This window comes from Leptosomus discolor, chromosome 8, assembly GCF_034619465.1.
Source record: "Leptosomus discolor isolate bLepDis1 chromosome 8, bLepDis1.hap2, whole genome shotgun sequence".
In the NCBI taxonomy this organism is placed as follows: Eukaryota; Metazoa; Chordata; class Aves; order Leptosomiformes; family Leptosomidae; genus Leptosomus; species Leptosomus discolor.
In genome coordinates, this window is record NC_141398.1 from 4,800,740 (window position 1) to 4,826,122 (window position 25,383).

The window sequence follows — 25,383 nt, forward strand, 5'->3', positions numbered from 1 at the left end:
TAGGGGTTAGAATTAGTCCGTCAAGTGCGCTGGCAAAGGGCGAGGTAAGAGGAGTCCCTCAGAGCCAGGGGAGACCAGACCTTTAGGTTAGGGATATTTTTTTCTGTCCTCAGGTCGGACTTATTTTAGACTTCTGTTTTCTTACTCCACTTGGCCCAGAATTCAGTGACATAACCCTGTTAGGCTGAGAAAAATGCAGGAAGAAAAGCACAATGATCTGTCTCCCTCAACTCCTGCTCATTTTCTGAGCTGGCAAAAAAGCCTTTCTCCTGCATAGGGCTGTGTGTCAACACGTCCACTCGTGATACCGTCCGTCCCTCGCTCTGTCGCGTTCCTCAGGTCATTCTCAGCAGAGGAGCGTGGAAGGAATTTCTTTCCCTTTTTATTTGGTCAAGCGCTGATCACTACGTTTTAACAGAGGGTCCTTTAACAAATGATAGTAATAGGACTTGCCATGAAATGTGTGTGCGTGGAATGGCATGGACAGACAGGGATAGGAAAAAAGAGAACGGTAGAAAAAGACATAAATAACAGTGGGAGGCAAGGCTTGTGAAAGGGTTGTCCTGCTTTTTTTCTTTAAGCATTTGAATTTACAAGCAGGAAGGTCTTAATTTCAGAAAACAGCACTATTTTTTTTCTCAGTTTTTAATGTTTTCTTGAGAAGAAGGAAGATCCAAATGGTTTGTGACAGTACAATAATTGAAATCTGGTGCTTAGTTTAAATACGTTGGTCTGTGAAGCGGGCGGGAAAGAATTAAAAGGTGATTTAACACAAATTATTTGAATTCCTGCGTGACAGGCTCAAGTGAAAATTTTAAATTACTTAATCTTAATCTTAAAATACTGAGGAAAACACCATTATTTTTAACACAGGGTTTTTTTGGTATGAATTGTTTCTCAAGAGCTTTTGGAACATAAATTGCCATGATTAAGAAGAGGTGAACTGCACTTACTTTTGATATACATTTCTCCTTATTTACATTTCTCTTTACAGGAGAACTATGCATTTTCTTGCTCTGTTCTGGAACTGAAACACACCATGCACTTTCAGTTTGGGTTGCAGATATTGGGCTAGAATCTCACAGTGTTTAGTCAGGCAAAGCTCAAATGGATTGCAGAATTTGGTCCCTTATTTCCTGAGAGCAGCAAAGGAAAGAGCAGACTAATATGAAAAGTCAAAGAACACAAAAATCAAATCTTTCTAGCCAGGCACTGTGTTGCTTCAACCATCCCAGTTACCAGTGAACCACGTTAACTTTTATGACTAATGGATAAAAACCAATTATATTAGCAGCCTCAACCTTGCTTTCCCATAGAAACAGAAATACCACATACTTTTTCTTTTAACATTTTTGCAAATTTAAGGATATGTTGTACCACCCGCTTTTTGAAGGAGAACATTCTACCACAGATAAGCCTTAAAACTACTAGTTAGACAGCAACCTTGAATTATTAGCTGACCAGAAATATGCTTCAGAGGCCCAGAGTTGAGTAAGCAAAATTGATGTTTGCAAGTCCTGAGTAGCAAACACTGTGATCGGGGTCGTTCCTCTGACATGCGCTGCAGATGCTCTTTCCTTCAAAATAAATATCATTTTTAATATTATGCACTTGATAATCTCGTTTACCCGTCATGAACATTTTATGGCACGGCCGCACGCATACAGAGATAGATTTAGAGCCATCAACTGTTTTCATTCTGCTTATCTAATTCTCATTGACACCTATGTATATTAAGCAGCAGATGTAGGGCATCTCGAGACGGATTCTTCTCTCGCTGACACTGGTATAAATTTGAGTTGCTCCTGCCACTAGATGAGAGCAGGCTCCCTAATACCTAATCGATCCCCTCACGCCTCTTTTTTGTTGAAAGGCGAAAGACTCGAGGCTAATTTATATGTCCCCTGTCCAGGCAAGGATGGGAGTCGGGTGTCTAACTGAGCTCCATGAAATGTGGGAAAACTTCTAGGAAAGAAGGTCGCGAGGGCCTGGGCCGCGGCCTCGGCGCGCTGGGCCCGTCGTTAACGTCCCCCTTTGCCCTTGCAGATATGCCCTGTGTGCAAGCGCAGTATAGCCCTTCACCGCCCGGTTCAAATTATGCAGCTCAGACCTACGCGTATGGCTCGGAGTACAGCTCGGAGATCATGAACCCTGACTATGCCAAGCTGACCATGGACCTGAGCAGTACCGAGATCACTGCCACTGCCACCACCTCCCTGCCCAGCTTCAGCACCTTTATGGAGGGTTACTCCGGCAGCTACGAGCTCAAGCCTTCCTGCCTCTACCAAATGCAATCTGCCTCCTCCGGCCAGAGGCCCCTCATCAAGATGGAGGACACCCGGCTCTCCCCGTACCAGCCCTCACTGCCACCCTCCACGGACGAGGGGATGCCCAGCACCTCCATGTACTTCAAGCAATCTCCGCCCTCCACGCCCACCACGCCGGGCTTCCCTTCTCACCAGAGCCTGTGGGACGAGCCCCCGCTGCAGCCCACGCAGACCTGCCTGCCCCCCGGCCACCTGATGGACGCCACCCCCATGAAGACCGTGCCTCCCCGCTTCCCCCTCTTCCATTTCAAGCACTCCCCGCCCCACACGCCGGCCGCGGCCGCCCACATGTGCTACGACCCTGCCTCCCTCAGCCTGCCCTTGGGCTCCGACAGACCCGCCGCCAGCCAGGCGCCCATGGAGGGCCATTCCTACGGGCTTCACCTGGCCAAAAGACCAGCCACCTTAGCCTTCTCACCGCTCGGCCTCAACGCAGCCACCTCCAGCCTGATGGGCGAGAGCAGCGGCGGCGGCGGCGGCGGCAGCAGCGGCCTCCCGTCTCCACCCAGCAGGAGCTCCTCGTCCGGGGAAGGCACCTGCGCCGTCTGCGGCGATAATGCCGCCTGCCAGCACTACGGGGTACGGACGTGCGAGGGCTGCAAGGGCTTTTTCAAGGTGAGAGCTCTGCGGTTTGCTCCTTCCCCCGCTTCCCCCAGCTTCCCCGCCCTCCCCACCGGCCCCAGCACGCACCCTCGTCCCATTGAGGGCGTTGGGTGTTAGAGCTCAGAGCCCCCCAGCCAGGCGGGATGGACGCCCACCCCAAATTTTTGCAGAAGGCCAAAACAAGCCTTCCGTAGGATAAAAGGATCAGCCAGTCTCAGCTGAGAAAGGGCCGTGGCGGTGAGCTGGGCGAACCACATCTCTGGTCTGCCAGCATCCCTCAGCGGGGCACGGGGCACCCCTGTCTGAGCTATAAATTTATTCCGTACCAAAACTCACCTGGAACACCCAGCCTGGGTTTTACTCGGTCCCTGGTTCCAATTAAACCTCGTTTTTAAGCAAGAAAAGAAACCCTGAAATCGTCAAGTCCAGTTGACGTTGCGGTTGATGGCGGCGGTGCCGTTGGCGGGTCCTGGGGCGGTTGGGGCGAGGCGGGCTGTGGGGTCGCCACCAGGAGGAAACTGGTTTCACGCGTGCGACAAACCCAAGCGCTTCTGGTTTTATTTGGTTGCTGCCTCGTCGTTACTCTCCAGTTGAGGAGCCCAGTGAGCCCTTACTGGTGGAGAGCTGCTTGCAGAGCAGTGACTAAGCACTGCACAGGGTCCCGGTACCTGCCCTGTAACGGAGAAGGCTTTGCAGCTGAGCAGCAACACAAATAACTCACACACGGCAGTTTCTCAGTGGAAACTTTGTGCTTGTGTTTTTAAGAATCGAACACTCTCTTTTCGCTCTTAGATTTGGGTGCTTCGTAGTTTCCTTTCAACAGGCTGAGTTCAGATGCCAGTATTATTTTCAAAAGTAGCTTGTTTAAGTGAAGAACTGGGGACAGACTTTTGGCAGGATAGGTCTGGGCAGCAGGTTTAAGGTTTGACACGTTTGGGGTTGATTTGGTATATTCTGCAAAGCTAGCAGTCGCGTCCCTGTTCTGGGAAAAGATATGAAGGGAACAAAACCAGTCCAAAAATAGTTGGGGGGAGGGCTGACAACATTTTTTTTTTAATTGTAGACGGAGCTGCTAATGTTACTTAATAAGAATCCTGTGACACAACATGGTAAAATACACAGCTGCTATAAACCTCATTTGTTATTTAAATATAACCAGAAAAGGGAACACGAATAACCTGGAAATAGCAGCTCTTACGGGCCCGATCCTGCCCCTGTGGAAATCAATAGCATACCCTTGATTGGGAGCAGTATCTAGGGCTTATTCTGCAAAATTAAACAAGGTTTCAGCTCCAAAGCACAGTGAGCAATATTTGCTGCCTCTCTTATATTTAGTACATTGAGGCTGTTATTTGAAAAGGAACACAAATAATGAAACAACATTTCTCCATTAATTTAATTGCAGTGAAAGATTTAAGATTGAATGTGGAGGTGATAAATTTGTTCCTGTTCTGATGTCTTTCCTATCAATGTCTTTTTTCGGTGCTGAGTTATTTATTGACGTATCTTTGATTTTAAGTGTGGAAACACAGAGTAAGTTTTTGCATCAATATTTTTTACATGCTCTCAAGGCTTACCAGGTTTTTACAAATTCTAAATTTACTGTATAAAGATCACTTGAGTGTTAATTAAATGCATATAACCACAGTATGATTCTGAATGTTTTCTTCCCCAGGTCAGGTTCGCTTTCCCAGAATATTTAACTAAACATATTTGGTAGGGGTTTCTGGTATTTTTATTTTTCTCCCTGATGATTTTAATGGCTAACCAAACCAGTTATTGTGGTATTTGACTAACAATAGCGATAGCGAGAGAAGTGCATTGCAGATCATTTTGATTTTATTTTAATAAGGTCAGCAATAATCAAGGGAATGAACCAAGTAGAAAATTGTTCCCAAAGGGATATTAAAAGCGGAGATAATCTAATCCCCAAAGGTAGATGTGATGACCTGATAATTTCAGATATGATTTTATCATTCAAAGTTGCCTGTCTCCAGAGACTTGCTTCAGAACAATCCTAGATGATTTTCATTGTCAGCAGCTAACACTAATAAAATTGTTTTTCCTGCAGGCTAGTGTGTTAGGAAATTAATTTTATCTAATTATATGAATTGCACTGTCGCTTTTCATGTTGTAATTAAAACACATTTTGTCAGGTTCTAAGTTGTTCAAGAAACGATCAGTTTACTGTTTCTGTGTTGCATTTTCACAGAGAACAGTTCAGAAAAATGCAAAATATGTTTGTCTGGCAAATAAAAACTGCCCAGTGGACAAGAGACGTCGTAACAGATGCCAATACTGCCGGTTTCAGAAGTGTCTCAGCGTCGGCATGGTTAAAGAAGGTAAGGACTATTGCTATTATTATCCCAGACACTGAAATATTACGTTTACTGAATCTCTGTGTGTGTGCATGTGTGGACAGTATGTCTTTACAACGGTTTTAACACTGGTGGAATTATTAACTTGCCCCAAAATACGTGCATTTGTGTAACAATGCATTGATTTTCTTCTTTTCACCCATATTATCATATTTAGACTTCAGACCGCAGAGTTCAAGAACAGCAAGGTCACAGGAGGATAATTTGACACTGGCCAAAATGTCTCCTTTATTAACTTTGAACGTTGCTCGATAATGCTGTTGGCTTCCCCCTGCTATCTCACCGGGGGCTGCGCTGGATTGTGTGCATTTTGACATCATAGGCACTTGTCTCATTCCCATAAGCTGAGTGTAAACTTGCAATTAATTTAAATGGAAACAGGATCAACTCATTAGCCCCAATTCTGCAAATATTTAAGTATGTGAGTAACACCGTGTGAGCGGTCCCATCGCAAATCCTAACATGGATAATACAACCTATGCAGCGTGACCACATTTTTTCAAACGCTTCAACAAAGCCAACATTACTTGGAATGACCGACCCTGCCGTTTAGAAGGCGCGCCAGTAGTAGGAACATCCGAATTTGCGTTTCACATTCAGTTTTCTTTCAGCCCGCCCGCGTCTCTGCGCGCGTGCACGGGCACACAGACGTGCTGCGAACAAGGCGTGAACACTAGGAACGCAGCCGGGCTTTACGGAAGCAGCTACACTGCTGCTTATCATCGTAGCTCTGACACCATTTTGGTATCCTTTCTGTTCCTTCGCAAGCAAAGGCATCAAGAGCACGTGCTGAAACTGGAGAACGCTCTTATTTTTGCTGTGCCGGCCACCGTGAGAAAAGCAGGGGTTCATTCTGCCCCGTTGTTTGCTGGTATCTTCACAACTGATCCCCTTTTGGTTTCTTCCCTAGTTGTCCGTACCGACAGCCTGAAGGGGAGAAGAGGTCGGCTGCCTTCCAAACCAAAGAGCCCCTTACAGCAAGAACCCTCTCAGCCCTCCCCGCCTTCTCCTCCCATCAGCATGATGAACGCCCTCGTACGAGCTTTAACCGACTCCACGCCCAGGGAGCTTGACTATTCAAGAGTATGTCTCGCTTTTCTTTACCCGTTTGCTTTCCACCTCGAAATAACTCGCCAACTGCCTTTCTACTTACCAGCCCGTTTGCCAAAATGAAGTGAAATGTGAAATTTGGATGAGGGTAGAAATTTGTCCGGCCAGCCATGTCTTTTCACGGCAGGTGAATGATGAGGGGAAAGGAGGTGCAGTAGAAATTGCTGTTGCTAACTATTCATCGTGAGGGTCTCAATCACAAAGCTACCTGCAGTCTATTCCATGGGAGAGTGAGAGCAAAAATGCGTGGATAAATAGAGCATTCTTCTTGCAAAAGAAGAATTGCCAAAACACTGGCAATTACACTACGATCGATTAGTCTGCCAAACTCAGGAGCAGCACTCATGTCCAGTATCTTAATTTCCAGGTTCTGAAGGCTAAAATCTAGTAGCACTTCCCTAATATTCAGATACAAGGGTTGCAGAAAGTAACACTGATGGACAGGGCCATTTCTTTTGAAATCAGTGGGAATTTTGCCATTACTTAAATGGGACCAAGGTCTGGCTTCGGATAGCCCAGCATGGGTATTTCTTCACATTTGTAAAACAAACCTTTTAAAATCAAAATTCTAAAAACCTATCTCAGCAAAGCTTTACCAGAGTTTATATATTTTTGTAACATGGTTCTTTAATATATGATATTCACCATTTAAATATTCATGGAATATTCTGAAAGCTTAAAAAACTGTTCTATAGTTATTAAAATACAGTCTGGAAATGGCTTGTTAAGTACATTTTTAGGCAGGTTGGTATAGGAAAAGAAAAAAATACAGCTAAAGAAAAACAAGATCAAATTCCTTCCCCTTAATGAAATATGATTAAATCTGAGACTCTAAAAAGTACAGCTGTGCTCAGACAATGTCTACATTGGCCATTTATCACTTGTGGCTGAGTAGTATTTAATACTAAAACATATTTGATTGTAATTTCTCTATAACTAGAAAATACATTATTGCATTTCAGACTGTAGTTACATGTATCACTTAGCAATTTTAAGCAGGCTGTAACATCTTTTTTTTCTTCAAGCTAATCTGTAAGTATACAATCATATAATTTTCCAAATTATTATTAAGAATCTAGCTGTTCAGTATGTGACAGCCTTTTAGGGGGAGAATGCATTAGCCATATTTACCCGTATTTTAACTTACCCAGAATGTCTCAGGGGGTCATTCTGCAAATACCGAGGTGTGTGTGACGAGCTGTGCTCTCTGACAGAAACCTGCTGGGTTCCACAGAATTACAGGCCTGTAATAGCCCAGGCCATGAAAGCAGTATCTAACCCTATGCATTTGTTTATAGACACAAAGTTCTTCTGCATTTGCAAAAAACTGAATGAAAACTGTGTGGGTTTATGTGACTTTTTTTCTTTGTCCTGCGGTAATTATTTCTCTTAATGAAAACAGCCCATAGATCTAATTGTTGGACAATTCTGTTGGACATTACAGGAAGCATATGATTGACAGTAAATTAATTTAGGTTTGGTAGCTAGAAGATTAAGTATGATTGTCTGGTAGGACATACTAATATCTAAGTTTTTCTTCACAATAAAATGTGTAATAGTTATGCTCAGCAGTACTGAAAAGACAAAAACATGCCAAAAGAAATTAATAGGTTCTTATGTTTTTCATAAACCTTATACCTATTTTGAAAAGTTCAGGGAGATCAGAAACAAACGCTGTGCAAAAACTGAGATTAACTAACTGAAATATGCTGTGAACACACTGCAATGCTAAAAAAATCCCTTTGAAGACTAATCCTGCACCTGTAAAGACTAACTTAGGGCACGTTCGGCAAGGCTGTGACCCTGCTGAGCACCACAAGTGGGTAGATCTGGAAACCTGGCTTTGGAGTCAGTTCTAACACTTCTGCAGACACGACCTTAATGTTTAGCACGGTCTTCATGTTTACAAGCCGTAATGCCTTGACTGTCTTAAAAATACTGATAAGCATTTCAGAGAGGAATGTGTACCCCTTCCCTCCAACAAAACCTACACACACACACACACAAACCCCCCAAAACAAACAAAAAAAAACCCAAACAAAAAATAAATTTCATAGGCTATGAATTTTAAACCAAAACAGATTGGAACCAGTTCTGTTCAGAACATGGCTACTTTTCATTTCAGCACTGGTTTTAACTTACCAGTCCACAGCAATGGTATATTTAGGTACTTGGTTTCAAAAAGCAATTGCTAGGAAGAGAATTTGGTTCATGAACTCCCTAAAGGCCAAGGGCCGCAGTCTGGTCTCACACCTGTTTTACTGGTAGAATTCCACGAGTTTACACTTCTAAGTAAGTGAGATGAGAAACAGACCTTGTATTTTAACTGTCCTTATTTGTGCAGAATAGCCACCAACTTAAATAGAAATGTTGCCTTTTTGGAGGGAGAGTGCAGCCTTTAGGGAAGAATCCCCCCCCTCCCCAGCCACAAAATTAAGCAAATACTGGGGCTTTTGGGAAAACAGCTTCTCCTCTGTGCGGAGAAGTTATTGTTAGGCTTTTGCAGCTGTAGCAGCTGACGATGGTCTGATGAAAGCAGGCGAAGGGTAGAGCTTGGTCGTGCTGTCAGGCTCCCCAGCATCAGGCTTTCCAAATCTCTTTAGATAGACCATCCTCGTCGCTGTTGCTTGCCTCGCATGCACACCCCGCCTTGAGACACCGTCGGGTTTCATTTAATCCCCACAGGAGCTCTGAGGAAGGGAGTAAGGCAGAGCTTTGTCTTCTGGCTTTCTCCTGGCGTGCCCCCAGTTTGCACAGGGCAGGTTAGGAAATGCAGACGGGAGCCCTTCTGTACCGTGGCCTCCTGACCAAAGGGCAGGCTTACCAGCTCTCTTGGTCAGAAGTTAGGTCAAATATCATCTCTTCTCAATGAAATAATCATGGAAAAACCACATATTTTGGTGCATAAAGCAGAACCACGCATATTGTTTATGGTTACTTATATGCTCATGAGTCTGTTACAAGTCAATAATATTTTCTTTTAGCTATTCTTTGTAAATGCTAACTCCTTGTTGTGAGCAGTGACGTATTACGGCATCTAAGAATTATACAATTCCCTATAATTGTTTACCTTTCTTCTAAAATGGTTCTCACTGGATAAACTATAACAACAAATACACGTTGCAATTTTTTTAGATGCATGTAATTTAATTAAGTGCCCCGTGTGGGGTACACCATAGCGTAGCATTGACAGTTGTGTGACATAATGCAGCATTCAGCTTCGTTAGAAAATGTTAAAACTTTGCCTTACTTTGGCCAAAAGGATGTTTTATAAATATTGGGAGCAAATTAATACCCGGCATAATTACGCTGGCTTGTGATGAGTTATATTTAGAAAGCACTTAGGGTAGTATCTTTTTTCTCTTCCTTTTCTTTTCCTCCCTCTTCACTGCTTAAAGGATCAAGAATGTGTCTTGCCTTAACATCCCTATGGTGAGGCAGGAGTTTCCATCAGCCTGTTGGTTTCCCTGTGTAGAAAGGAGGAGACATAGGTCAGCCCCTCCACAGGAAAACACATCTCCCAGGGCCAAGACACCCACCGTCTTGCTTGTGGCTTCCTCCACAGCTTCATTTGAAGAGGGTCTGGAGCATCCAAGGTCTCTGAAAAAGCACGTGATCTTTGCCTACTCGCTAATTACCCGGCACATCTTGCCACAGCCCAGTGCCAGGAGTAGTTAGGCCGTGCTGCTTGATCACCCTCAGCCCCTCCGTTCAGATGGGGGGTCTCAGCACGTAGATGACGCAGGATACAGATTTTCCTACTGCTGCTCCCCATCCTCTCTGTATTTTGGCCTTTGCCTGCTTCACTGTCACGGGACCCTTCAGAGTAGCTGGGGCAGGATTTGTCTCCCCGTGAACTTTGTAAAAGGGGTGGCACGTGGTTCACTGGCCGCCTAGGGGTGTGAGGTGGAGCTTACCGCGAGAAACTCGTGCAGTTAGAGGTGGGTGAGCAGAACGGAGTCATTCAGGGCTGGCACTGGTACCCCAGATGATGGCCAGAGGTCTCTAGGGTTGCTATGGCTCTCCAGTCAATCAGCGACTCAGACACTGAGTCCTTCACCCCTTACCTACCAACACCAACCAGCTCCAGCCAGGACATGCAGAGGACAGGATTCCTACCCGAGACGTTCTGCTTGCTGCCCCCCTCTCTCTTTCCTGCACAGAGGTGACTTTTGGGTTGCAGTTAGCAACTTGGGTGATCTCTGCAGCCCAAGTGGCACGCCTGTCATAAGGTCCTCCCAGGCTGCCAGCCCACTGTTACTGATTGGGAAAGAGATGTGGGTCTTTCTGCTTCCCCTCTGGCTTGGGGAGTTGCTAGGGAGACCTTTAGGCTGATGGACTCAAGCCCTAACTGCACGTGGAAAGTTGTTCCCAAAGGGCTTGCAGACTTCTTTCGGCCACGGAGGACCCCCCCCCTCCAACCTCTCCTTGGCTGAGTCCCAGAGAGAGAGCAGGTATGAAGCTTCTCCCAGAAATAACCCACCTGACGGCGAGGATGTCCGACAGAATCGGACTAAGCCACGAAAGCTCCTGTTGTATTTTCTGCTGAGAGAGAGACGGAGCAGCGTCATGGGAGTGACAGGGATCTGCTGGTGAGGAAGTAGGAGACAGCAGGGAGGGAGCTGTCAGAGGGTCAGGGGGAAGGTGAGCGAGCTGAGGCTGTCAAATGGTTGCCTGGAAGACTTACGGCCACATAAGCAGAATAATAGGTTGTCCTGAACCTTAAAGCTTCTATTTGAAGGAGAAGAGGTGATAGGGGGCAGCTGGTTTACTTTGAACCAATTCTGTATTCAAATGAAGCAGTGCTGCACGTGTCAGATAAACCATGATTTATCTTACGTGTCTCTATCACTGTCAGATAAAATGCAGTTTGAGAGGTTTTGGAAGAGATCGGCGTTTTGGACATACTGGGACAAATTCATCAATGGGAAAAATGTTTAATTGTAGTAAGTTAAATAGTATTCCTCTTCTGGTCTGATGGAAATCATCCTACCCACCAGGTTTCTGTTTCTGTCTACTAGTAGCATATAGGTACCTGTAAAATGTGATAAGTATTACATTCTATCTATAAATTTTAGATGGTTCCTATACGTGTGGAAATATTTTTGCAATATACACCTGAATAGCAAAACGCCTGTAGGTAGCCAAGCAGGTAGATGGATGTAGACCTACTTATTATGCCTTTGATAATAACACCAGCTTTGCCACAGAAGGAAATGTTGTCGGGCAAGTAATGCCATATATTTCACAGAATGCCCTAAAATGCATGTAACGTTGCTTTCTGTGGCTTTCATTTTAGTACTGTTCCACTGATCAGGCTGCTGCAGGCACAGATGCAGAACATGTACAACAGTTCTATAATCTTCTGACTGCCTCCATTGACATAACTAGAGGCTGGGCAGAAAAAATCCCAGGATTTACTGACCTCCCAAAAGAAGATCAGACATTACTCATAGAATCAGCTTTTTTGGAGCTGTTTGTACTAAGACTCTCCATCAGGTAACTATTTATTTCATTTCTTCTTAAGCTGATGTGAAAAATCATCCATCTAAATATTTTTTAAGGAATAAATACGGCGCTGTCTTTGAACGTTGTCAATTGTACCAAAAAACGCAGGAAACATCAGCAATATCTGCATCCGAAGGATACGGTGTTTAATTTGTTTCACGCTGCAGAAAAAGCAAGAAAGTGATTTAAAATGAGAGCATAGGTCTTGCTAATGTGCTGCTTTTTCTTTGATATACCCCATCCTCTTCTTCCATGGTAATCGAAATCGATCCTCAGGTACTGTTTGAGCAAGTTTGCTTCACACCCATCAGCATAAACGACAGAAAAGCACCTCCGGTGTGAAAGCTTTTTCCTTGTCCCCCTTCTTTGGCGCACGCACATCTTTGTCGCCTGATTTTGAAAGGGCTGAAGAAGATGTAAAATCTTGTTCAGATTGTTTTTCTTCTTCACACCAAGTCATTTAACAGAGTCAGATGCTACTTGTCAGTGTAGCACTCGTTAAGACACTTTCCCAAAAACACTTTCAGGGACCGGAAGAATTCCAGACTGGTGATTTGAATGATGCCTCTGTTTCTTTAGGTTGAAAATGGCCTTTGCATGCGTTTTTTAGCAGGGATATATATTGGCAATGGGGAGGGGAAGGAGAGGAGAGCTTGGCTGTACTATCTCTCTTACGCACAGGTTTTCATATAAAAGAGTCAATGATGTTAAGTGTCTCGTGCTGCATTATGGCATGTGTTTCCCGTTGTTTTCTCCTCATCAATTTTTACAATCTGAAAAATGCAGATGAGACTGAGTAAAAGCTGAGAGCTGCAGAATCTCGTCTTTCTGCAGTTTGTATTAGTTTCGTGTTTCAAAATGCACTCACTTCGTATTCCTTTGGTTCAGACATACAGTATTTAATGTAAAATGTCTTCTCTGTTTATGCCTTTGGGCAGGACCAAAATCTTAACTAATTAGACAGTCTACACCACATGCTACAGCTAACCTCAGGCTTATAACTCTACCAAGTAAGCAATCATAGAAGCTTGTTTGTTGTACTCTGGCCCCAAGGGAGAAGCATATTGTCAAACGTGAATGCCCACATATGTCTCAGGATAATATGCCTTGGATTTTAAATGACAGGCACTTCAATACTGGTTATGCGTTTTGCTGTAAAAGTAGAAGATGCATTTATAATTTTTTCAATTATTTTTATTTGAGGTCTGATACTGCTGAGGATAAGTTTGTATTCTGCAATGGACTTGTGCTTCATAGACTTCAGTGCCTTCGTGGATTTGGGGAGTGGCTCGACTCTATTAAAGACTTTTCCTTAAACTTAAAGAGCCTTAACCTTGATATCCCAGCCTTAGCAAGTTTATCAGCTCTAACTATGATTACAGGTAAGTCCTCTTTTATTAATGGAAAGCTTCAGACTCTAGTGCTTTGCTTTAATGCAGATTCAAGCGATTTCAGTTAACTTAGCTATATGCAGGGTAAAGCGAGTAGGATTTTTCAGCATTGTAATGATCGTGCCGAAACTGTGGACTAACATTAGGGTATCAGATACCCCTGTTAAAATGTGATCTGACTCTCTTTTTCTTCATGGTTTCATTGTTTTCTTGGAATAGTCTCAAAAAAGCAAACTGCTTCCGACCAAATTGTGTAGCTCCTGCAAAAACATTCAAAATACTTGCTGAATTCCCAGAAAAGCCTAAGGAAATGGCCAGAGCTGGGTCTTCTGTGTAGGAATCCTAGTATCAGGGTAGCTTGAGAGCCAGAAGCCATACAGCCAGTGTAGCTCACCTCTCAGCAAGACAGGTAGACCAGAAAGAGTGCTTCACGAGGGCAGGCAGGCTGCTTTTGGTAGCATAACCCCATCAAGTGTAATTTTCTCACTCCTGAAACAACCAAGCTCCTTGAAGTACACTCTGTGTACCTTGGGCTTCTTGCAATTGAAGAGCCATGGCTGTCAGAAGCGGGAAGGGTTGGGAGTAAGGGTGTCTGACAGCCACGCAGCAGAAGCCAGAGCAGCAGTCAGCTCTTCTGAGGGCCTCCCCCTCGGTTCGGAAAAGGTGGTAGAACCAAGGTACAGCTGTGTCGTCAGTGTGAGACAGGGCTGCAGCGTGCCTTGGGCTGGATCTTCCCAGGGGTGCTATAAGCTCCGCTGCAGCGGATATTGATTTCCTCCCGCGTTTCAGGCACCCACCCGTTTGCAGGTGGTGGCCTCAACAATATCGGCCGCAGTCTTCATTTTACCTAGGTGGAGATGATGCTTGGGAAACACTGAGATTAAAACGCTCAGTGGCAGATACAGAAACTCTAAGTGGGCCGATTCCCGCTGCTATTTGTGGGGCCAAGATTTTGGCTTCAGTATTTACATGGTGAGCTTCCTTCCTGCATATGGGCGAAGGGTTAGTGCATACACGTTCTAGCATTAACTCTCTGCTTCTTAAGAGAAGTGTTTTAAGTCTTTTATTACTTTCTGTTCATTGTTTTCTGCAATTGGAAAGGGTTCCTTAAGGTCCAGATTCTAGTTCCTTTGATAAAACTCTGAAGTCCAGAATAACCCATTGGAGTTGCTTTGTTCTGGATGAAAAATTTTCAAAACGAGTGATACGTTAAAGTGAGAAAGAACATTCACAACGTGGTTTTGACTCCTATAGATATAAATGTGCACAGACATGCATTCATGCACACTTACATACATGTATTATAGAATTATAGAGCTGTTCGGGTTGGAGGGGACCTTAAAGATCATCTAGTTCCAACCCTCCGGCCGTGGGAGGGTATGTGTTATAAATACCTGTACGTGTGTGTGTACACATGCAATGTATATATGTATGTGTGTGCATTTATATATCTACAAATCAAGGACAGGTGCTGTCTCTCTCCATATATACTTATAGAGAAGGTTACATGCTCACATGTATATAGCACCTATCATTGGTTTAGGCTATTTATATTAGATATTTATATCTATATTTAGGTTATTTATATTAGATATTTATATTAGATAGAGACGGATAGCTGGAGCTTGTTCTCGATGGTCTTCCTGATAAGGATGAGGGGAGGACTGACTGAGAGGATGCAGGTCGATGGGTCGGATCCCCTGCCAACTGTCTGTGTGAATGTAGAAAAGCTGTGCTATAGGAAGACAAGATTTTCTCCTTACAAACCCGTGCCCTGTTTTAACACGATAATTCTCGGCTCGGTTAGGCAGTGTTTGGCTGCTGTGCTGGCTTTGGGCTGGGCTAGAGTTGACTTTCTTCACAGTAGCTGGTCCGGAGCTGTGGTTTGGATTTGTGCTGGATACAGGGGTGGTAATTCAGGGATGTTCTAGTCACTGCTGAGCTGTGCTGACACAGAGCCGAGGCCTTTTCTGCTCCTCACACCCCACCAGTGAGTGGATCTGGGGGTGCACAAAGAGTTGGGAGGGGATACAGCCAGGACAGCTGACCCCAACTGACCTAAGGGACATCCCAGACCATATGATGTCATGCTCAGCCTATAAATCTGGGGGAAGAAGGAGGGAGGGGGGGACGTTTGGAGTGATGGCGTTTGTGGTCACTGTTACGCGTGACGGAGCCCGGCTTTCCTGGAGATGCCTGCCCCTGGGAAGTGGCACATCAAGTCCTTGCTTTGCTTTGCTCGTGTGTGCGGCTTTTGCTTTGCCTATTAAACTGTCTTTCTCTCAACCCACGAGTTTTCTTGCTTTTACCCTTCTGATTCTCTCCCCCACCCCGCCAGGGGGGAGCGAGCGAGTGGCTGCGTGAGGTTTAGTTGCCGGCTGGGGTTGAACCACAGCAGTTGCCCTTACATAAAGCGTCAAACTTGTCCTGTGGCTCAGGTCACCCTAAGGTAGTTCATAGAAACGTCTTTTAATTAATAAGAGCCCACATTTCTTCCTTTCCTCGATAGCAACGCTTTCAGGAGTTGGCTGTATTGTGCTGGTCTTCCCAACGTTTCTAAACAAATGGAAGTAACTGTTGCCTTTAAAAGGAGAGCATTTCTGCCCGTAAAAACTTTAAGATTTTCTGTATTTGTCAAGCTTTTCTCGATTTTCTCACCTGTGTGAGATGGTGCTTCAAATTGATGTCATTTTCTGCTTATTCTTTTATTTCACAAGGCCAGTATATCTCTGCCGATTTGCTCTTAAGGACAGAGTATACTTACATGTGGTCTAAATTAGACCAAAGCTCCTGTGTCTGGAGATTTATATTCGCCAGTTTCAGATCTCCAAGGGCAGCTAGCTAACGTAGGGACTCAGCTAGAAATTTGGTCACCTGAAAATAGATGGTGTTGTATTATGATGAATGATATAAGAACAACCTGGAAGAGGAAATCAGGTGGTTATGGCTAAGAAAGCACCACAGCACAAGACACTGGTGGGCAGGGGGTTTTTGAGACTTTCTCAGCAGTAGTGTATTGAAATGTTATGTTTAGGAAAGCCTTGAGATTTGCCCCTGATATCGCATCCCATGAGAAATGGCTTCTTGTCTTCTCCCTAAAGTTTGAGTATGGCAAGCCATGTGCTGATTTTCAGCTAGTCCCACCAAAAGAGGAAAAAAATAATAAATTTTGGAAATCTGAAATCTGCTGAACATTTTTAAGCATTGTTTTGAGGCTTGGCTTAGATTTAGGTGCCATTCTTTATCTCTGGAGAAGGTACCCTTCTCTCCTGTAATGGACTGTTGGAGGCAATGGGTAGTTAGCCAACCCTGGTTGAAGTCCTTTTTGTGAGTCAGAGCAGGAGAGAGTGACCTTTTTCAGGAACATAGGGTACCCGACTATTGAGTGTCACTGACTTTCGTGTTGAGGCCATGTGACCTATTTCATGGGCTGCAGAATGGCTGTTGTGTATGAAGATTTGGGGACAAGCTGGTGCTCAGAGGGACACCCAGGGCCCAGTCTCTGGTCTGATTCCAACAGGAAGGGAATCTGACCATGAATCCCCCATGTCCCAGATGGATATCCATGTCATTGGGCTGCAAGATACAAAGGAGCAGGAAAGCTTCCATAGGTTCCACATTAACATAAGGAAAAACTTTTTCCCTGTGAGGGTGACAGAGCCCTGGCACAGGCTGCCCAGAGAGGGTGTGGGGTCTCCTTCTCTGGAGATATTCAAACCCCGCCTGGACGCGTTCCTGTGTGACCTGCTCTGGGTGGTCCTGCTCTGGCAGGGAGGTGGGACTGGATGATCCTTCGAGGTCCCTTCCAACTCCCGACATTCTGTGATTCTGTGATTCTGTGAAAGCTCTGTTTTGCGAATCTAGTTGTTTGCTTTTACTAGCAACTCCAAAGTGCTGGCTTGAGCAAAATTTTCTTCATTGTTACACAAATTGCTCCAGTTCTTATTTTGCATTAGTCAACTTTTCATGACTTGATGGTTCAACCAAAAAAAGAAAAAGACGACAACCCAGTGTTCTATAATAGTCATAGCTTGTTTTCAGACTGTACAGCGCCTTAGGTAGCACCGAATTCAAGAACTGTCTCTCCAGGTAAAGAAAAAAACTCCTGGGAATAATGACCTGTTTGTTCTTCTTGATTTCATGAGTGCTCTCCATAGCCCAATCAAAGATTCCTGCTCTTAGAACAGAAACCCTCCTGATGCTAGTCATTGGCAGTATTGCCCAAGGAGAAAAGCGGGTGAAGTCGCTGCTCTCTTTCGTGTGTGCTCTCTCTGTTCTGCCGGAGTGACAGGGAGAACTAGCATCTCTCTCCCAGTGAAGGAAGAGGGAATAAATGTAAAAATTAGTGTTGGAGGCTAAAAGACATTGCACTGTTCCCAGTGTCCCAAGATACTGAAGGCTCTTCTCTCATTTTGGGATGTCAAACTGGCTCCCCACTAACAGCCCCAGTAGTTCCAGTGCCCTTTAACTAACCCTGCTGACTTGTTTGGAGCCGCAAAGCTCCGTGTCCTATTGCAACCACTGCTGCAGGTCGCAGCATAGGCTGCACGGTTATAGGCATGTATGTTCGTTCGTTCTGTTTAGTCATTTTGAAGAGAGTGAGAGGAGACCTAGTGAGTATCACAGTACTGGCTAATTCGCTGCTTGCTTTGAGTGAAACTAAAGGTGTGCACAACATTAAATAAACAGGAAAAGATTTTGTGGTATTTTGCATTGTGTAACCCATTAGAAAGTCAATGTATTTGTGCTTTTCCTGTTTATTTTACGTTTCCTGGGAATTTGCAGTATGTAGCCTAGAAGGAAAAGCATCATGTCGGATTGCTGCTGAATTTTCAAGTCCTTTCAGATAGGACATCAGATCGAAAGAGCACTCAGAATGAAAGAAAGCATCTGGTTTATTGTGGGTGGCTTGCAAACAGTTAACTTAAAACTTTACAATGCCAAAGCGTATCTTTTTTTCTTTAAGGTACTCCTTTAGGATCTTCCTCTCTCTGTCTCTCTTCTCTTTTTTTACTTCCTTCAGTTGGTTAAGAAGGGCTGGACACAACTTCCTCCAGAGCACATCAGCAGTGCTCTGAGCATCAGCCAGAAGAAAGTAGTTAGGAAACAGCTCATCACCCTCACCCCGCCTCCCCATGAAAGCAAGAAATGAGTTCTGTCCCGTTCTTTTTCTCTGGATCACTTACTCTGTTGGGATGTAGGATCCAATGAGCTAAAGAAGAGTGCCAACATGGAACGAAAACGCTGGTTGTCTTGGGACAAGTTCTGTCCTTAGCTCCACATGGATGACTTCTGTCAGTTTAGTGTGTGGCAGGGATGACAAGTGCTCCTGCACAACTGCTCCATGCTGGACTGGATAGTGTTGGTGATGAAGCTTTGCAGAGAAGACCATAGAATCATAGAATCATTAGGTTGGAACAGACCTCTGAGGTCATCAAGTCCAACCGTTGAGCTCAGCCTGTTCTTGAAAACGCTTCCTTAACTTCCCAAATGACCATTTAGAATGTTCTGCTTTACAGTTTTTCTAACAGCGTCAAGAAACAGAGACTCCAAGGCAGATCATCTCAAGGGCACACTCTAATTTAGCCTCAAATTTCTGCCTCCTCTAAAACTGCTGGTGTTTTCTCTCTCACTCGCGCTGATTCTCTCTTCCTCCCTGCCTCTTCCTTTCTCTATCCACATCAAAGTATTATTGTTTTGCCCACTTCACGCTCTCAGTGGGATGCTGCCGAGTACAGAGCATTCTAGCCCTCATCCAGCCGAGCTCTTTCGGCATATGTTTTATTTTAAGTGTGTTACAGACCAGCCCAGAGCCACTGTATATATTGGGCTTATTCACACTCTTAATGCTTTGTTAGACTGGCACCAGAACATTGAAGAATACTGTGAGGTTTCAATTAATTATGAGTTTGTGTTTGTTTTCCTGCTGTTGGGCTTTCTGTTCCAGTTTACAAACACAATTTTTAGCACCAGCAGTCATACCAAGAAATAGTAAGGAGTCTGATCTGGCTAAAAAAGGTCTGGCTGTTGCAGTTCCCTTCTGAACATGAGTTTGTCCAGCTTCCCTATGGAAGGGAGGCTCACCTACACTGCAGCAGCAGATACCCTTCCGTCCTGTTGCCAGGATCCTCCGGAGTGGGTGCTTCATGTGCTGGGTCTACATAGGAGCAGGTGGCAGACTGGAGGAGTGTAGGAGAGCCAGTTACAAAAAAAAAATTCCCCTCCAGATTGCATTGTCTGCCTTCCCCCCGCCACTTTGCCGAGGGAAATGCTGTCAGCATCGAAGTACTCACTGCTCCTTCTCCCCTCCCACCCTTTTGCTGAGGCAAGAACTCTTTCCTCCTACAGCAACCAGCGGCTTCTGTGCTACGTTGCGGTTTTCTTAAAGGAGGGAGCAAACTGTGATGTCCTGCGTGGTCATTCAGCTCCTCTGACTTTAGGTACCTTGCACAGCTGATGGAGAAATGCAGGGCACCTCCAGAAGGTGATTCATCCACCTGAAATCAGAATCATCTTCTAAGAATGCCCATCCTTCCACTGATAGCAGGAGGAGCTCAAGAAATCTGTCCTCTTAGCTTGGGCACCCTTGTGAAGGGCCTGAAGGTTAGGCAGGATGAAAATGGGCCGAATTCCAACAGGACAGGAGACACTGGGATCTGCTGAGTTGCAATCTTGCTGTGTAACGGAGTGTGCACGAGACAAGCAGAACGGTGTCAGCAACTGAGCCTCGTGTTTGAGTTATGGAAGGGGAAGAGGATTGTGAAGGGGGAAGAGAAAATCGGATAACTATATTGAAACCGAGACCATCAAGAGGCCTATTTTAAGTCCGCGGCGTAAATCTCCTGCATTTCTGATTTGACTGACACCTGAGAATGAATTAAGGCTAAAACTGACCCACCCTGACACGGAGCGTAGAGCCCAAAGGGTCTTTGAGATGCTCAAGGGCTCAGAAATACTTGCGCTCTTTGAGAGGTGTTTCTCATAAAAGTAGCACTCAGCCTGCCCAGCCCTGGCATAACCTCCCCTGGGGATGAGAGGGTGGAGATTAGGGACAGAAGGACTAGCACAGCTGGTGATGGGGTTTCCTGCGGTTTTTTTTTTCACTTTCTTCTCGTCAGCTTTTTGCTGATCAGCGTAATTATAGCACAGAACCGCCTTGAGATTCCTGGGGAAAGGAGAAAGGTGTAAAATACTCGCTGTGTTCCGTTTGCCAGGATGAGCTGCTAAGTTTGCAGAGCTTTAGAGGCAAGACTTCTGACGAACCGTTTTGACAGGCTTATGGAGAGCATCTTCGCCATGAATCACCATTTTTCTTGCAAAAATCAATGGTATCCTAAAACGCAGGGCTGCGAAATCCTATATTCGCTTTACCTGTGCCTTTTTCATTGTCATTACAAGAAAGTCTGAGTACGGTAACATTTACACACCTCCTCGATCAGTTAGAGAAAATCTGTCCCTTTTGAGTAGCTGTCTTTCTTGGGATAAATCTTGGCCGTGTGGAGATGAACATCCCATGGCAGACGGCGAATGATGAGAGGCCATCGGCTCCAGCGCTGGAGCACACACTTACCACAGCTGCCTCGTGCTGTTGAGGCGGAGTAAGAAACACTGTGGGTCTGTCTTCGTGCACATGGGACTGGCCATGAGGAAAAGACAAGCAAATGCGCCTCCTGCTATTTGAACCCTATTAAATTTAGACCTTTGAGTACACCTCGAGTCTAACCAAGTGAGGAGCCGATTCTTACACGAGTGCGTTCCCCACAAAGCAGCTGGATGCTAACACCGGCGACGGCGGTGGTGGTGGCGGTGCCCTTGACTCGCGGACGGGCTTCCGCGTAGATGGCTTTGACTTTCTGTGGGTCCGCAAGGGATTCCTTAGGAATTGGAAACTGGAAACCCCTTGAGGCAGTTCCAGTCATGAGGAATTACCTTTGTAGAGATTTGCAAGTAGCAAAGGCCATTGCGTGGCAATTCATGCAGCAGTTTGGTTTATCGGAGACTGCTTTAATATTGTAGCACCAGAGAGCGGCTTAAGGACAGAGTATCTCTTAATTCTGAATTTCCATGATTCTGTTACGTAAAGTAAGGCTATTAATATTATAATCTTTGCACTTACTGTGTTTTGCATTGGTATGTTTCATGGGTAGTCACCAAAGACACCATTTGTTCACGAAACCTTCTGAACTTGTCAGTGTGAGACAAAGGCTGTTTCGTTCTGGCTGGAAATGTTAGCAACGTTGCTGTGTGCTCCAGAGCCAGAGATAATTGTCCATACTCTGCAGCAAGGTTCACACCTACCGAGGCATTGGTTTAAAAATGTGCTCTGCTGATTTGTAGTCAGGTTTTGGGTCCATTCTAGTATTTCAGCTCGCTAGATCTATAAAGATATCTTCACTTACGCAGCCAGGAAACGACCTCAACACAGATTAAAAGATGGGAACTCTTCAAAGACTGCAAGATTAATTTAATGTCCTGCAGATTCTCTCAGTAGGCTAGCATTAAAAAAAAAAAAAAAAAAAGCCCTACAGCTTTTCAAACCTGTATAAAATATTTATCCGCCGAGATTTTTAATGGCAGAATCTGCCTAAGTATTTATTCTCAGTGACCTGTATAGTTAAGCCTTACATAATTACACTATACACCATTTACTGGAAAGGCTTTAAATATTCATTGACTCCTCGTGTTTTAATGTAAACAAGGCACTTAGAATACCTCGGGTTTTTAATTCCTGCAAGGTGAAAAAGATGTCTGAAGCAGATGCTACTTCTTGGATGAGTGTTGCTCTGAAGCAACAGGGCAGGCTGATGGTACTTAAATGACCGAGCACAGTAGCTTCTGGCCAGAGATGTACGCGTCTGCCCGTTCTGATCCCAAACCAGTATTCTTCAGGAGCTAGCTCTGCCCAAGTAAATAAAGTTGAAAAAAGTGTGAAATGGTTGAACATCAGTGGAAAAACAGCCCTTTACAATTCTGACTGCCTTCACCGAATGCCCATCTGCTTTACTGGTTTGTCAAGAACATCCAGCCAAAGCAGGTGGTAAGGGGAAGGAGCGAGGAGTTCCTACACACATGCCTGGGCAAGGCACCTTTACCTCCAGTAAAGAAAACTGTGCTCTTTCCACTCTTCATGGGGGGACAGGCAGAGAAAGGATCTATCGCTCACTGCTCCTGGAGCAGAGGAACAAGACTTGGGGGCAGTGGGCATGATGTGGCCCGTGGCTGCCAGGGATGGGGGAGAGGGCCAGGGAAGGCAGACGGCGTCAGATGCATCAAGCACGAGAACTGCCACAGTTACTCCTCGTCCGCTGCTGTCGCTGTTTTTCTACGTCTAGTTGATTAAAATGAATTTAACCTGTGTTTTCTTGGACTGCCCGATCTGGTGTAATTCTACTTCGTGTGTAAATCTTTATGACTTTGCTACGAAGCCGGTTCTTACTTACCTGTGAATTTCAAAGGCAAAGGCAAAGCGAGACATCGCAAAATGATTTGCGATTATTGTTCTGAAATATTATATTAATTTATCCACTAGGTCTTCATAGCAAACCACGCAAAATTCTTTCCCCGTGTACCAGTAGAGAGCCTGCTTTTGATGAATCACAAACCTGATTCATTCTACTTACACTTAAAGAACCGTGGATGCGTTTGACATTGCTGTAGTATCTCAAAAGGCCCTTTGAAGGGGCACAAGTCCCAGCTCCCCTTCCTTTTCGGAATGCTGAGGTTTTTGTGATGGCTAACACAGCAGCCTTTTCACTTTAGGCACTGCTCACCCAAAGCGAAACAGTTAACTTCCAGGCTCCTTTTATCTTAGACCTTTTAAAGATGAATAAACTAAAAAGCAGCAGCTGATCAAAATAACAAAGGGTGGTAAGGTGCCTTTAGTTTCTTATAACAGTGTCTGCAAATTCCTGGTGGAATTCTAGGCTGGGCGCTGATGGAGCTGGCTAGGGATATCGATCGCCACTTGAATTCACTGAATAAATAATGGTTGCCATAGTTATTGAGCATTCACAACTGGTGGGGAAGCACGGAAATCTCCAAAACACCTCCTGTGATAGTTTTGCTGGAAAATCACCCAATTAATTCTGTCATGAAAATTATGCGAGATACGCAGGGTGCTTGAACTCCTCGCGCTAGAATTTCAATCGTAATCGAGCACCTCTGCCGCCTGTTTTCGCAGCTAAAGAGAAAAGGGCACTTGCCGTCTCTTTATTTGGTGTGGCAGAAAGGTTAACTGACAGCGTATAACCCCAGCTGCTCTGAGAAATCTTACACTTTCAAAGCGTTTTTTGCTGTGAGTACCAGAGCATGGATTTGGGTCACGTGGAAGAAAACGAGTTCTCTCAATTTGCGGTAGCGACGCTGATGTGGGTCTTTTTTTTTTTTTTTTTTTTTTCTCCTCTCGCTTTGCAGAACGACATGGATTAAAAGAACCAAAGAAAGTGGAAGAGCTATGCAACAAGATCACAAGCAGTTTGAAAGATCACTTAACTTTCAGTTGCCAAAACAAAGGACAACCGCTCGAGTCTGCAGAGCCGAAGGTACTGGGTGTTCTGGCTGACTTGCGTTCTCTCTGCACACTGGGACTGCAGCGCATCTTTTACCTGAAACTGGAAGATTTGGTGCCAGCCCCTTCCATCATCGACAGGCTGTTTCTGGACACCTTACCCTTCTGAGTCAAACCACCCTCCTGAAAGGCAAACGCCCACCAGAGCAGGCAAACGGATCGTGACTTACAGCTAACATTTCTGCCCTCACTTAACAGAAAAGCAGCTCCGAGTCTAAAATGAGGTCTTTTCTGGCGCTTTGTCCTTACAACCTGCGGCCTGAAACTTACTGGCTTACTGGTTTGGGGTTGTGTTCTTTGTTTTCTTTTGTGTGATTTGGGTTTTTTAAATGGCTAATATGGCACTTTTGGACAACGCTATCCCAGCAGCAGTAAAAGGTTAACATGACTGTTTTAAATCTCTTGTTTAACACCTCATGGTATATGAGGAATACAATTGTAGAAGCTGTGTTTGAAAACAAGAACAGCAAATAGTTGTTTGCCAGGGTAGTATGTGTTTTGTGAGGATACCTTTAGCATACTTCCTGCATCAAGGGCACATACATCAGCACAATCTAAACAAAAAAGTTCACTTTTTTAGCAAAGTACATTCAATTGAACATTTCATACAAATCGAATATAGCAAAATGACAATGGCTGTTAGCTCCCATGTTCAAGTGCAATTTTTTAAAGTGCTGTCTTACTAAGTCTTGTTTATTAACTAATTTATTTTACTATGAAAACAAACGGAAGAAATCAAGTGAGAAAATTACATGCACTAACTTACCTGACAGAGTTTTCCCAACTTGATTCCATGTAGCGCGACTTACTGACAAACGCATGTGGAAGACACGGGAGCAATTGTGGCTCAGTTGTTCCTCAGCTAAGGAAATCCGAGTAGGTAGTGGTTGGAGCACACAGGGTCAGCATCAGGGATAGTTCGGGTTTAGACTTCTAACGTCAGCGGCGAGTTAGGAAACGGACAGAAGGTGGTTTTTTTTTCAAGAGCAAGCAAGTCTTGTAAAATAGTATGAATGTAAGTGCTAGGAAGGAGATAGTGGGCTGCGTTTAAACATTCCGTGTTCGTACTCCTTTTTGTATGTTTATACTGTTGATGCCATATTAATATGAAATAATTTGTTGCATAGTGTCTTTATTTGTATAAATGTTTGTATGCATGGTATATTGTAATGGCTTTGCCTGTATTTATTGCAATGACTGCCAGCTCATGGGAGCCCTGTTACACATGATAACTAAATGGGGTGTTCACACTGACTCAGATACACCAGTTGGAAAACTATATACATATATATAATGTGTATATATATATATGTATATACCTATATTTGTGTGCGTGTGTGCGTGTGCGCGTGTCTTTTTATTAACCATTTGTATATAAAATATCTGTCAAATCACAAGCAGAGTTATTTTACAGTTTATTTGCAGTGACTTCTAAGGCAGTACTGTTTAGCACTTTGATATTAAAATCTTGCTCATGTTTTGCTAAATTCAAATAATAT

General features: G+C 44.4%; 1 protein-coding gene across 4 annotated transcripts; it reads left to right on the top strand.

Moving 5' to 3' along the window:
- Positions 1-2,048: 2,048 nt before the first annotated feature.
- On the top strand, positions 2,049-23,993 carry NR4A3 (nuclear receptor subfamily 4 group A member 3). Of its 4 annotated transcripts, none has more exons than XM_009947307.2 (6): positions 2,049-2,942; positions 5,143-5,272; positions 6,219-6,391; positions 11,718-11,917; positions 13,130-13,308; positions 23,731-23,993. In XM_009947307.2, the coding sequence occupies exons 1-6, from the start codon at positions 2,049-2,051 to the stop codon at positions 23,991-23,993; spliced, it is 1,839 nt and encodes a 612-aa protein (XP_009945609.2). The 4 variants fall into 4 exon arrangements, with proteins under 4 accessions (XP_009945609.2, XP_086325059.1, XP_086325060.1 ...); XM_086468933.1 differs by having other exon boundaries at positions 13,184-13,308; XM_086468934.1 differs by having other exon boundaries at positions 6,219-6,328; positions 11,721-11,917.
- The last annotated feature ends 1,390 nt before the right edge of the window (positions 23,994-25,383 follow it).

Bases quoted from the DNA above. Each gene is read 5' to 3' on its own strand.
- NR4A3 (XM_009947307.2), top strand. From the start codon at position 2,049: ATGCCCTGTGTGCAAGCGCAGTATAGCCCTTCACCGCCCGGTTCAAAT. The intron at 2,943-5,142 runs GTGAGAGCTCTG...GCATTTTCACAG, and splicing joins GCTGCAAGGGCTTTTTCAAG to AGAACAGTTCAGAAAAATGC. The intron at 11,918-13,129 runs GTAACTATTTAT...TTTTTATTTGAG, and splicing joins GTACTAAGACTCTCCATCAG to GTCTGATACTGCTGAGGATA.